General features: G+C 41.8%; 1 protein-coding gene across 2 annotated transcripts in view; it reads left to right on the forward strand.

Moving 5' to 3' along the window:
• Positions 1-14,748, forward strand: part of LOC124038254 (protocadherin-15-like) — a 275,775-nt gene that overhangs the window by 239,236 nt on the left and 21,791 nt on the right. For both annotated transcript variants that reach the window (XM_046353882.1, XM_046353881.1), the window contains exons 25-29: positions 680-820; positions 3,896-4,023; positions 9,918-10,133; positions 11,223-11,311; positions 13,673-13,849. In XM_046353882.1, the coding sequence (XP_046209838.1) occupies positions 680-820; positions 3,896-4,023; positions 9,918-10,133; positions 11,223-11,311; positions 13,673-13,849 (751 nt within the window). The remainder of the gene's footprint in view (positions 1-679; positions 821-3,895; positions 4,024-9,917; positions 10,134-11,222; positions 11,312-13,672; positions 13,850-14,748) is intronic.

Genomic DNA, 14,748 nt, shown 5'->3' on the forward strand with positions numbered 1-14,748 from the left:
GCTCACCGTTCTTGTGATAATTTTGACCCCACGGGGTGAGATCTTGCGTGGAGCCCCAGATCGAGGGAGATTATCAGTGGTCTTGTATGTCTTCCATTTCCTAATAATTGCCCCCACAGTTGTTTTCTTCAAACCAAGCTGCTTACCTATTGCATATTCAGTCTTCCCAGCCTGGTGCAGGTCTAAAATTTGGTTTCTGGTGTCCTTTGACAGCTCTTTGGTCTTGGCCATAGTGGAGTTTGGAGTGTGACTGTTTGAGGTTGTGGACAGGTGTCTTTTATACTGATAACAAGTTCAAACAGGTGCCATTAATACAGGTAACGGGTGGAGTACAGAGGAGCCTCTTAAAGAAGAAGTTACAGGTCTGTGAGAGCCATGTAACAAAACGTCTTAATTTAATACATTTAAAACGCAGACTGTAAAACAAATAAATAAGAGAAGGTACTGTACTTGAGCTTGGTACAGGTACTGTACTTGAGCTTGTGTCCTCAAAAGTGAGTACACCTCAGCAATTTATAACTATTTTTTACCAGAGAGGTGAGTGCCAGACCATTCTAAAACAATGCAAAATGACCAGTTATTGTTTATGGCCATCTCAAATGATTTTAATCCAATGTTGATCCTTTCAGAGAGTGCTTCCAATACCTCCTCATATTGTTTGTTTTCTTGTTGGTTGCAGGTGAATTCCAAGTGAATAACCGGACAGGTGTGATCTCCACGGCTAAGCTTCTGGATTATGAGACTGTTACCAGCTACGTGCTCAGGGTCCAGGCTGACTCCATGGCTGTGGTCAAGGCGCAACTGCGGGTTCCCTCCAAAAGTAAGACAAGGGGTATTGAGCTAGACATAGGGGGCTGGGATGCTACATCAGTTAATCACCTTTCTGGCTAGATACGGTGGTTGACATTTGTATCATGGTCCTAAGAGGAGGTGTCACATCAGAGAAACCCACTTCACCTCACTTATCTCTGCAATTATTGTAATACAGACCAGGGAACCTTGCCGTCTAATTTTTATTTTTATTAAAACCTTATTGAGTTCAAATAAACAAAACAGAACAGGGCGTAATTGTCAGAGTCCAATTAAAATCACTACACATGCAGACACAGACATGCACACATGCACACACACACGTTTAATAAAGCAGAGTCAATTATTAGAATCAATTTAACCCATAAGAGTCTAAACCCTGTCTAAGCCTGGGGAGAGGGTCTACTAAGCTATACTGAATAGTTTTAAGAAGGTCATACTAAGGATCATGTTGCTATTTTATTTAGAATAATAAGATCCCTTGAAGAATACAAATATATTTTAAAAAATGTGTTGATGAAAAATGTTATTTGCCGTTAGTGCTATTGAATAACAGATTCACTACATGCAACAACAACAGATAGTCCCTCCCCCCCAAAAAATCTAAAATGAAGTTTGTTCTGAAGTGTCTGTCCCTTTTTTGGTCCATTTTTTCAACTGGTACCGGGGGACCTTCAGATGAGTCTTGTGAGGCCTGTGGGAGACCTAGAGCAAAACAACTGACATATAAATGTTCGTGAGAGGGTTGGCTGTGCCGACTTCAGACGAATCCCAAGACCCTTGTGGGGGTTGTACAGCAAAACGGAGAACACCGTCATGTTTGAGAGATCTCGTCTTTCCATAAAGGGGTCAAACCATTCAGACGCTACAGATGGTTTTGTGAGAAGACAGATTTTTCAGGATGGCTCATGGTCTGACAAACGTCACTTTTCACCCCAGATGTGGAAGTGCTACATAGGTTGATGCAGTTGATTGAGATGGAGATGCATCTACTGCAAAACTAACATATTTTTATGGTGATTTTATTATTATGCTAATTACAGACATTTCCGTGGGGGTGCGGATATCGACCTTCGGGGGTTACCACACCTCCCCCAGCCCCACCACTCCTTTCCTTAAATATAAATGCACTCTACACACACTCAAGAGCGCTTTCTGCCATGGTTTTCTTTATGTAAATGTGTGTGTGTGTGCTGCATTCCTCCCTGTGTGGTTGTATTGCTCTATGCTTGCAATCATCTGTTTGTGAGGGTTTGCCTTTACTGAAAAGTTACCAATTTCTCAGAAGACCACAACAGATGAGAAAAAGGTGAGAAAGAGAGAGCAAAAAAGAAAAGGGTAGAAACTGTGCAGTGTGCAGAGCTCGCTCCTTTCCCTCCTGGCTTTTCCTCCTGGCTTTCCCTCCTGGCTTTCCCTCCTGGCTTTCCCTCCTGGCTTTCCCTCCTGGCTTTCCCTCCTGGCTTTCCCTCCTGGCTTTTCCTCCTAGCTTTCCCTCCTGGCTTTTCCTCCTTGCTTTCCCTCCTGGCTTTCCCTCCTGGCTTTCCCTCCTGGCTTTTCCTCCTGGCTTTCCCTCCTGGCTTTTCCTCCTGGCTTTCCCTCCTGGCTTTTCCTCCTGGCTTTCCCTCCTGGCTTTTCCTCCTGGCTTTCCCTCCTGGCTTTCCCTCCTGGCTTTCCCTCCTGGCTTTTCCTCCTGGCTTTCCCTCCTGGCTTTCCCTCCTGGCTTTCCCTTTGGCTCTCACACGTTGGTGCTTGTACCTGTGATTTGATATACTGTGTTTTTGTTTGTCCTATTCCCCCTGCTCATTCTTAGCGCTATGCCACATGACTATACAATTTTGTGCACTAATTGAAGACACATTTTCTTTGACAGTGCATATTTCTTCCTAAGTGTAGGGTTGTGCTTGTTTTGTTCATACTGTATTTGTACTGTATATGAATAACTGTGACAAATAGATATGGAGCAGTGGAGGCTCCTCAGAGAAGGAAAGGGCGGACTATACTCCTCAGTGAGTTTCATTAACAAAAATATATAGTAAAACATTTAAAGTTACCCTTTTGAGGTAAAACTATACTAAATATATTAATTATCACCAAATAATTTATTAAAATATACTGTTTTGCAATGAAGGTCTACAGTAGCCTCAACAGCACTCTGTAGGGTAGTACCATGATTTCAATACAAAACCTAGGAGACTCATGGTTCTCACCCCATTCCATAGACTCACTAGACCCATTCCATAGACCCATTCCATAGAAAGGTTTTTTTGCTTGGTCACAAAGGGAAAAAGTGAGAGGAGGAGAGCGCATAGATGCGAAAAGGAATACAACATGGCTGCTATGAATGTGAACTGTGTTTACCAGGGGTGTATTCATTCCACCAATTATTTTGAAAAAACATTTCTTTAAAAAATCAAATGGAAAGAAACGGGGATAAACATACATACCTCAATTTTACCAATAGAAACTCTCACTTGCAACTTTTGGACTAATGAATACACCCTTGATCAGCTAGATGCAGGCAAGAGTGTGCAAGGCTGTATTGAATGTGTCACTGTCTGTCCATGTGTCACTGTCTCCTCAACATTTTCTCTTGACCTGTGTGTACCTACATTGTAATTCATAGGCTAGGTTGTAGCAATCTCATGAGCATCATGTCGTAGCCTAAACCTATCAATGTTACTTTGAACTGGGTGAATGTAACATGAATGACAGTCATCCAATATGCTGTAATAGAAATAAGGCCATGCTCATGAAAAAATAATTGTCCTCCCTCGTCTTAAACGGCACTGACTGCCACTAGTATGGAGTGTGTTCACCCGTACAACAAGCTCTTTTCCTTGAGGACAACCAGGAAATAGCAAAAGGATCACATATTTGATTATTTATTATAAACTGGAACCTGTGTATTGGACTTTTATTTTGCAATAAAACTCCCCTTGCCAACCAACAATTATTCTTCTAAACTATGGTATGTACTCTAAAGGATTGAAAATAAAAGTTGTGTGCACTTGCTGCCCTGTTTGTCTGGATAAAACAACATGCCCAATGACAAAAATGTGACTGTGTCCCTCCTCTAACTCTGCAGCCAACTCAGCCAAGGTATATATCGAGGTGCATGATGAGAACGACCACCCGCCTGTCTTCACCAGAAAGTTCTACATCGGTGGTGTGGCTGAAGACGCCAACACCTTCTCCTCTGTGCTGAAGATAAAAGTGAGAAAAACTTTGGCATTCTAGTTATCAATTTCTTGAGGTAATCTGAAGAGATTTCACCCCATGCTTCCTGAAGCACCTCCTACAAGTTGGATTGGCTTGATGGGAAGCTCTTACATACCATACGGTCAAGCTGCTCCCACAACAGCTCAATAGGGTTGAGATCCGGTCACTGTACTGGCCAATCCATTATAGACAGAATACCAGCTGACTGCTTCTTCCCTAAATAGTTCTTGCCTAGTTTGGAGCTGTGCTTTGGGTCATTGTCCTGTTGTAGGAGGAAATTGGCTCCAATTAAGCAAAATTGGCTCCAATTAAGTCAAATTGGCTCCCTTTTACCCTGTACAAATCTCCCACTTTGCCACCACCAAAGCACACCCAGACCATCACATTGCCTCCACCATGCTTGACAGAGGGCATCAAGCACTCCTCCAGCATATTTTCATTTTTTTCTGCGTCTCATGTTGAAATCAAAAATCGTATTTATTGTCACACACATGGTTAGTATATGTTAATGCGAGTGTAGCGAAATGCTTGTGCTTCTAGATCCGACAATGCAGTAATGACCAACGAGTAATCTAACCTAACACTTCCACAACTACTACCTTAAACACACAAGTGTAAAGGGATAAAGAATATGTACATAAAGATATATGAATGAGTGATGGTACAGAACGGCATAGGCAAGATGCAGTAGATGGTATCGAGTACAGTATATACATATGAGATGAGTAATGTAGGGTATGTAAACATAAAAGTGGCATAGTTTAAAGTGGCTAGTGATACATGTATTACATAAAGATGGCAAGATGCAGTAGATGGTATAGAGTACAGTATATACATATGAGATGAGTAATGTAGGGTATGTAAACATTATATTAAGTGGCATTGTTTAAAGTGTCTAGTGATACATTTTTTACATCAATTTCCATTATTAAAGTGGCTGGAGTTGAGTCAGTATGTTGGCAGCAGCAAATCAATGTTAGTGGTGGCTGTTTAACAGTCTGATGGCCTTGAGATAGAAGCTGTTTTTCAGTCTCTCGGTCCCTGCTTTGATGCACCTGTACCTACCGCGCTTTCTAGATGATAGCGTGATCAACAGGTAGTGGCTCGGGTGGTTGTTGTCCTCGATGATCTTTATGGCCTTCCTGTGACATCGGGTGGTGTAGGTGTCATGGAGGACAGGTAGTTTTTCCCCGGTGATGCGTTGTACAGACCTCACTACCCTCTGGAGAGCCTTACGGTTGTGGGTGGAGCAGTTGCTGTACCAGGCGGTGATACAACCCGACATGATGCCCTCGATTGTGCATCTGTAAAAGTTTGTGAGTGCTTTTGGTGACAGGCTGCATTTCTTCAGCCTCCTGAGGTTGAAGACTGCTGCACCTTCTTCACAATTCTGTCTGTGTGGGTGGCCCAATTCAGTTTGTCCATGATGTGTACCCCGAGGAACTTAAAACTTACTTCCCACTCCGCTACTGTCCCGTCGTTGTGGATAGGGGGGTGCTCCCTCTGCTGTTTCCTGAAATCCACAATCATTTCCTATGTTTTGTTGATGTTGAGTGTGAGGTTATTTTCCTCACACCACACTCTGAGGGCCCTCACCTCCTCCCTGTAGGCTGTCTCGTCGTTGTTGGTAATCAAGCCCACCACTGTAGTGTCATCCGCAAACTTGATGATTGAGTTGGAGGGGTGCATGGCCATGCAGTGGTGGGTGAACAGGGAGTACAGGAGAGGGCTCAGAACGCACCCTTGTGGGGCCCCAGTGTTGAGGATCAGCGGGGTGAAGATGTTGTTAGTTACCCTCACCACCTGGGGGTGGCCCGTCAGGAAGTCCAGTACCCAGTTGCACAGGGTGGGGTCGAGACCCGGGGTCTTGAGCTTGATGACGAGTTTGGAGGGTACTATGGTGTTAAATGCTGAGCTGTAGTCGATGAACAGCATTCTCACATAGGTATTCCTCTTGTCCAGATGGGTTAGGGCAGTGTGCAGTGTGGTTGCGATTGCGTCGTCTGTGGACCTATTGGGGCGGTAAGCAAATTGGAGTGTGTCTAAGGTGTCAGGTAGGGTGGAGGTGATATGGTCCTTGACTAGTCTCTCAAAGCACTTCGTGATGACGGAAGTGAGTGCTACGGGGCGGTAGTAATTTAGCTCAGTTACCTTAGCTTTCTTGGGAACAGGAACAATGGTGGCCCTCTTGAAGAATGTGTGGACAGCAGACTGGGATAAGGATTGATTGAATATGTCCGTAAACACACCAGACAGCTGGTCTGCGCATGTTCTGGCTTTTTCTTTGCAACTCTGCCTAGAAGGCCAGCATCCCGGAGTCGCCTCTTCACTGTTGACGTTGAGACTGGTGTTTTTGGCGCGTACTATTTAATGAAGCTGCAAGTTGGGGACTTGTGAGGAGTCTGTTTCTCAAACTATACACTCTAATGTACTTGTCCTCTTGCTCAGTTGTGCACCAGGACCTCCCACTCCTCTTTCTATTCTGGTTAGAGCCAGTTTGCATTGTTCTGTAAAGGGAGAAGTACACAGCGTTGTACTAGATCTTCAGTGTCTTGGCAATGTCTCGCATGGAATTGCCTTCATTTCTCAGAACAAGAATAGACTGATGAGTTTCCGAAGAAAGTCCATTGTTTCTGGCCATTTTGAGCCTGTCATCAAACCCACAAATGCTGAGGCTCCAGATGCTCAACTAGTCTAAAGAAGGACAGTTTTATTGCTTCTTTAATTAGTACAACAGTTTTCAGCTGTGCTAACATAATTGCAAAGGGTTTTCTAATGATCAATTAACCTTTTTAAAATGAGAAACTTGGATTAGCTAACGCAACGTGCCACTGGAACACAGGAGTGATGGTTGCAGATAATGGGCCTCTGTACTCCTATGTACATATTCAATTAAAAAACAGACTTTTCCAACTACAATAGCCATTTACAACATTAACAATGTCTACACTGTATTTCTGATCAAGTCACCCCAAACTTTTGAATGGAAGTGTATATATATATATATTCTTTTTTACAGTTTCGTATCATCATCGTCTCCTTCCCTCTCTCCATTCCTTTATTCACTGGTGGAATCTAATATAATGATGAATTGACATATAATCCCAGTTCACCCATTAAACAGTGTCCAAAAATCTGGCAGGTTGACGTTTATTGTCATGAATCTTACCCTGGACACAGAACTGAGCGATTTACACTCTATGGGCCAGCTGCAAAGTGAAAATTGGCTATATTTATGAAAACAAAACAAAACAAAAATGTGCTTTTTGGTCTGAAATTAAGGTGAAGGTTAGGTTTAAAATCTGATTGTATGACTTTGTGGCTATGCCAGCTAGTGACCACTCTGCAGAGTTGCCTCCAGAACAAGATGAATGAGAAAAACGCTAACTTGCCATCAAGAAGGTTACCAAATTCATAATTTAGCTCCATCAACATGAATAAGTCAGGTATACTCTTCTACCACATATAAAATGTCATTTGGATATGTGTAAACATTTACTGTAGTCCTATTTCAATATTGAGGCAATATTAGGCCCAACATATATGTTGTAATATTACATTTACAGCAATACAATATGCCTCATGGAATCTGTGGCATTATGTTGTATGACAAAACTGCACATTTTAAAGTGGCCTTTTATTGTCCCCAGCACAAGGTGCACCTGTGTAATGATCATGCTGTTTAGTCAGCTTCTTAAAATTCCACACCTTTCAAGTGCATGCATTATCTTGGAAAATGAGATTGTGCTCACTAGCATGGATGTATACCAAATTGTTTACTACATTTGAGAGACATAATTTTTTGATGGGGGGGGGGTCTTTTATTACCAACTCTTTACATGTTGCGATTATGTTTTTGTTGAGTGTAGAATTTGATATTAGTCCTGTTTTGATGCGTTGCTTGTTTGATGGTTTAACAGAGGGCATAGCGGGATTTCTTATAAGGCCGCATGAGGGTCACGGTCCTTGAAAGCTGCAGTTCAAGCCTTTATTTAACATCTCTTGGGTAGGGGGCAGTATTTTACAAATACAAATTCATTGGTGAAACCATTGAGGACAGGGAAGAATGAACACCTGCTATCTAATCCCCAGCATAACAACTATGATTTGTTCTCTTTGAATAAATATATTTTTCACCCCCTTATTAGCTTTGGGGTCTGTGTTATTGATGAAAAACATCAACTGCTAACAAGGGTTAGGGTAAGGATTACATTTAGGGTTAGGATAAGGGTTAAGATTAAGGTTAAAGTCATGATAAATTAAGAGATGGAAATAGCATGTGGCATCCATTTTGGCTGCAGACAGATCTGCATATAATGACTATATGCTCATGTCTCCACCCTAACGATGGGGGTTGTTGTCCAAAATGCGGGAAGGCAGGCGAAACGCTTAGGTCCAAAATAAGTGACTATTTTGGACAGATGTTGGCGAGAGTGAAACCTCTTGCTTCACCTCTTTCTCTCTGCTGCAGAGGAGAATGTGAGAGGTGAAAGGTCTTCTGGCTCGAAGTAAGCATACGCCAATTAAAACACCTGGTTTTCTGAGCAATCTTTTGAATTATTAGGCCATTTAAACAACTTAATCGGCGTTCCAGCCGTGTATCTGCTCATGTGCTAGCACCAGACGAGCAAGCATCCCTCTTTAGTGTGAGTGAACTAAATTCGGAACAATTGAATATATGTGTCATAGAAGTCATTTTCCCATACAAACTTTATATGTCCAAAGTCAGAATCAAATACGCTTTCCAAAAATGGCATGGTTGCTGTGGTAAAACATTTATTTTGATTGGTGATTTTCAGGTAGGCTGATTTCAGATGTGTTCATGTAAACAGGATTTAAAAGGGAAATCGTTATTCTTGCAAAGCGTGTAAATGTTTTAATCAAACTATCATATTAATCTGACTATCCACAATAATCGCTTTATTGTAAAAAATGTAACCACATTCTAAGATTGGGCAGCCTTGTCATTAAAATGCTATCTTTCCATCCATCCTCCCTCGATTCTCCCTCATTCAATCCCTCCATCCTCCCATGCCCAGGAACAGTAGCTAATGGGGATCCATAATGAATACAAATACAACTGTAAAAAATAAGTACAAATACAAAGGCATTGCACCTATTAATCAATGTCATTGCAAACAGGCACTCTGAGAATTGGTGCCAGTGGCAGGGAGTCCAGAGTCTATGGCCGTGTCCGAAATCTGTCTTGCCTACTACTTACTAAAACTACATACTGTGTACTAATCGTGAAAACGTATGCAGTAAGTAACAAATATGACCATACTAGGCTCATCCATACTGAGAAAGCGCCATCTTGAGCAATCACGCTTGTTCACCGCCATTCGTTCATTTTGGTAGAACATGTACCCTATTCTAATTATCAGCTGTTGTTAAACAAAAGTGAGTCTCGAAAGACAATTCTCCTACTGAAAAGTAGGAGAATTCTTCTTGATGAATGAGTATGAGAGCTCAAGTTCCCCCTCTCCTGGCCAAATTAGATCAATGCACTCTCGTCCTTCAGGGAACAATGACAATAGTACATTTTGGTCAATGAGCAAAAGTTCTTATCCAGAGCGACATGCTTAGATGATGCTAATTTGATTTGTAAGTTGCCTCAATACTTTATTCTATGCCCTCCATTTGTGTGTATTCAATGTGCATATTTGTGGCGACAAGGAAAGCATTCTGTCCCAAAATTTGCAACCACAACTGAAGCACACTCATCATTACTACCATTGTTAAAGCGATATTACAAAATTACATTCCAGTTGCCTTACCCTGTAAGCAGTGTACCGTGTGTGTGTGTGTGTTTGTGTGTATATGTTGTTATGGTTGTGGGTTTTCTTGTGTGTGTTTGTGTGTGTGGTTATGGGTTTTCTTTTACTTAGGCCACTGATGCAGATACAGGGAACTACAGTGCCAATGCGTACCGGCTGATCCTTCCGCCCACGGCAGACGGTCGAGACAGCTTTGTGATCGAGCAGTACACGGGTATCATCAAGACGGCCATCATGTACCGCAACATGCGCAGGTCCTACTTCAAGTTTGAGGTCATTGCCACCGACAACTACGGCGAGGGTTTGAGCAGCAGCGCCGATGTGGTGGTGAGTGTCCACTGTCCTCAATCAACCCACATCCCTCCATGGTCCATGACTCTCTCACACACACACACACACACACACACACACACACACACACACACACACACACACACACACACACACACACACACACACACACACACACACACACACACACACACACACACACACACACACACACACACACACACACACACACACACACACACACATATGTAAACCTTCATTTCCTCAAGTGTTTCTCATTGGGCAAGTGAAATGAGACTGCAAAGTCTGGCAGTTTGTAGTTTGTCATCTGTTAACTGTGATCTTAACAGATGCCAAGCCCCACACCCCACACCCAAACAACCTGATGGGTTTATTAGTGTCAGACAGTTTTCCTCTGAGCTGATATATTCATTAGGAAGCTACATGATGATGAAACATGATTTATTTTCTATCTAGACTGTGTCTAGCTATCAATATATTACATTATAAAGAGCAGTAACAGCACACAAGATGCGTAATGTGTACGCCAGTGAACCCCTCTGCTTCCCGCTGATGATGCAGTTCAACTATGCATGAAAAGCGTTTTCTGCTCATTGTAATTGGTGTGTTGATGTGTGCATGTGTGTGTGTGTCTTTTTACTTAGACAATATATTTTCCATTTGCTTCCAGTTATTGGAGCCAGTGTTGCTCCTAATGTGTGTAGGGCAAACAAGTCTGTAATGACACAGAAGGAGTGTTTGGGACGAGTGACAGCGACATGTGCTTAATTATTAACCATGTTGACCATTTTCAAGAGAAAATGTAATTTCATGGAGGCCGTGTGTGAGATTTGGCCTCAGAGCCAGTGCACTTACTGCGCCGGCAAATATTAGGTGCCATTAGATTTGCCACATGGCACCAATACAAGCAGGCAATTAAGTGTCTTGTTTTGGCCACCAGCAGCATGTCAAGCATGAATGTACAACATTTACATATCCTCTCTCTCTCACAAACACTTTTTCTTTCTCTCACTGCTGCTCTCTCTTTTTCTCTTTCTTTCTCTTTCTCCCTCTTTCTCTTTCTCCCTCTTTCTCCCTCTCTCTTTCTCACTGTTTCTCTCTCAGGTGTCTGTGGTCAACCAACTGGATATGCAGGTGGTGGTGTCCAATGTCCCGCCCACCGTTGTGGAGGAGAATAAAGAGCAGCTTATTGCGTAATGCACCAGTCAATCACTTTCTTTCAGCGTTATTGTCACATTGAACATGCTTGGTTAAGTTGAAACCGTATTAGGGTCCTAAAGGCCCCTGAACACTCAACAGAAACAAGAGAGTGGAGTAAGAGGAATAGCATAGTGGGATTGCATACACCCCCCCGATGAATAAGGGGCCTTGGTTCAAGGTGTCACGATGCAACTTGCAAACTCTGCTAGTGAAATTGTTTGTGTTGGATGAGAGGGTAGAGTCTCCAACTGTGTTTCGGGACTTTATGGAACAGACAAAAATGTCCTAGCACTTCAGAAGTTCTAGCATTTTGTAATAATCTCTGTGTTGCACAATTTACAGTAGGTCATCAATAGGCTTCACTGTAAGTTTATTTTCTGTCTCCCTTAACCAACGATTGGGCAATTAAAACCACTGATTGTCCAGATAGACAGTCAAATACATTTTTTTTCAATCAGTTAATGACTGAAAAACAGTACAGTTTCTACACATAAAATAAAATAAGAAGGTATTCATTATTTTCAAATCTCACTTTAAATGACACTACCCCTCTAAAATTGCTGCTCTATGCTTTTTATGTGTTTAGTTAATCATTCTGATAACATCTGAGAGGCCTCCCATTTTCCTTGGTCCTAGTTGGGGACCACAACAATTAACTGGGTACTCTACTCATCAGGCTTGGCAATCGGGTTGGAGAAAGCAAACATTTAGAGGCTGTAATTTAAAGTGCCAATTTCACTCAGCCTGGAATTGATTATGGGAGCCCTGTGAAAAGATTGTGAAATTCTTAAAACCATGGCCTCAAACAAATATGGTCACACACAAGTAAGTTGTTAAAAGATGTTTCAGCATTATAAAGTCAATGTCATAATTTGTGGGTGGCAACACATGAAGGTGAAGTGAACCAAAGCAACCACTACTAACGTTTGATCAGCACATTGTAACACACAGCATGACAGAAGTTTATGAATGATTCAGAAAGCCTCCACGTCATGGTAAAGATGGATGCAGAAATATGAAGGTAGTTATATCTAATGTTTAAGCAATACCTGCACTGTTAAACCTTTCCTGTTGCCAGCTTAATACAGTGATTTTGCTTTACAGCAGAGATACTGTAATACATTTTACAGTACTATTTTACTTACTGTAAAACATATTACAGTATCCCTCCTGTAAATTAACAGCAGGGATGATGTAATGATACAACACTAATTATTATCTGAGTTAATTTAATTTCTTGCATTGGAAGATATTTAGAGCAGACTGAAATGGTTTGTTTCATCTTGAGCAACAGTGCCAGTCAAAAGTCAGTGATTTATTTAGAATTCAAGGCACACTTAAACAGCATGGTTACCGCATCATTCTGCAGTGATAAGCCATCCCATCTTGTTTGCGCTTTGTGGGACTATCACTTGTTTTTCAACAGGACAATGACCCAACACACATCCAGGCTGTGTAAGGGCTATTTGACCAAGAAGGAGAGTGATGGTGCTGCATCAGATGACATGGCCTCCACAATCACCTGACATCAACACAATTGAGATGGTTTGGGATGAGTTGGACAGTAGAGTTAAGGAAAAGCAGCCAGCAAGTACTCAGCATATGTGGGAACTCCTTCAAGACTGTTGGAAAAGCATTCCTCATGAAGCTGGTTGAGAGAATACCAAGAGTGTGCAAAGCTGTAATCAAGGCAAAGGGTGTCTTCTTAAAATAATCCCAAATATATAATATATTTAGATGTGTTTGACACTTTTTTTAGTTACTACATTATTCCATATGTGTTATTTCATAGTTTTGATGTCTTCATTACTATTCTACAATGTAGAAAATAGTAAAAAGAAAGAAAAGCCCTTGAATGAGTAGGTGTGCCCAAACATTTGACTGGTACTGTAGCTAAGAAAACATGCCGTAATTCAATGTTGGGCAGCAATAAAGATACTTATAAAAAGTCAAGGTACCTAACCAGCAGCTTCTGAAAATATTATTCCACATCACAGCAGCCTGAAGATGGTATTTATTCAAATAGTCTGAGCTTCATGTGTCTCACCTGACAGCATGAGGTTGGCACCTGATCATTTGAATCTCCAGTAAGCATAAGCTATTACTTTAAATAAATACAATATGTTAGTGGAATTTTTACAGGAGGCCTCCAATTCCAGGGATTAACAGTATTTTCAGCATTTTACCCATAGTGCAGTGCAATTTACAGTATCGATGCTGTAAAACAGATTTGCTGTATTTTCCTGTGCATTCTACAGTGTTTTACCATTGACATTTACAGAAAGTCTTGGTGCTGTACTATACTATATTTTAAATATCAACAGACCACATTGGTTTTGTCTCCCAAACATCAGTATTATGGAGCGATACGTCCAAGACCAGATCCCAGGGGCCAAGGTGGTGGTGGAGTCCATCGGGCCGCAGCTGTTCGGAGACGGCTTTGACCAGAAGGACTACACCAAGTCAGACCTGTTGGTGTATGCCATTGACCCACTGACCAACAGGGCCATATCACGCCAGGAGCTCTTTAAGTGAGGGAGCCATCACAATTAAATGAAAAGCTCTTTACCTTTGTCTCTCTCTCCTCTTCTCTCTTTTTCTCTTGCTACATACATTCTTTGTCTTATCCTCCCTTCTACCCTATGAATTAGTCAGCAAACGCATGTTGTCCCTTATTTGTTTCTCTCCATCGCTCTCCACACACCCCCAGGCCCTTTACTCCTATCCAAAGGCCCCTGTCCCCCAGCAGGGTGTGTTAATTCAGTCACTCACCAGAATGGTGGGGAGGGTGCAGGGAGGACATTTTTATGTGAGAGAGAGAGAGAAAGGAAGAGAGAAAAGTGAGGTACTATTCCATCAATCCATCAGTGGCTGATACTATGCCTCACAGAGGCTCCAACATTCTGGAGAAATGCCATCTTAGCATTTGTCCCCCTGTATGAGGAGAGAGAGTGAGACACTCCTCAGCGCCCATGGTTGCCCTCTTACAAAGCAGGTGAAATGCTTTTTTACACTGTTGCAACACTATTTCACAGCAGAACCATGTTTCTCCCATTTATCTCATACAGGGTTAGGCCCTACTTCCCCTACAAGATAAGAAGGAGAGCATGAGGAGTGGGGTGGCGAAAGAGAATTCTACTTTTTAATTCACATTACATCCTTGCCTTATCTTTCGTTGTGGCTGGCAACGTGACATTCTTGATCCACAATTCAAATGTATTGTACATGTCACAGTAGCCACTAGCCAGTAAGCACAAACTATTCAACAGTGACAGAAATATTTTTTCTAAAACATATTACGCTATTGAATAATGCAACCAAACCATATTACACTTTTGAACAATGCAACAATTCACAAGCATATGCGTGCAAACAATTAAAGGCTTTATTTTCTCGTCTGAAGTTTACGGTCATTACATTTTAGCTTCAA

This window comes from Oncorhynchus gorbuscha, linkage group LG06 (genome assembly GCF_021184085.1).
Source record: "Oncorhynchus gorbuscha isolate QuinsamMale2020 ecotype Even-year linkage group LG06, OgorEven_v1.0, whole genome shotgun sequence".
Classification (NCBI taxonomy): Eukaryota; Metazoa; Chordata; class Actinopteri; order Salmoniformes; family Salmonidae; genus Oncorhynchus; species Oncorhynchus gorbuscha.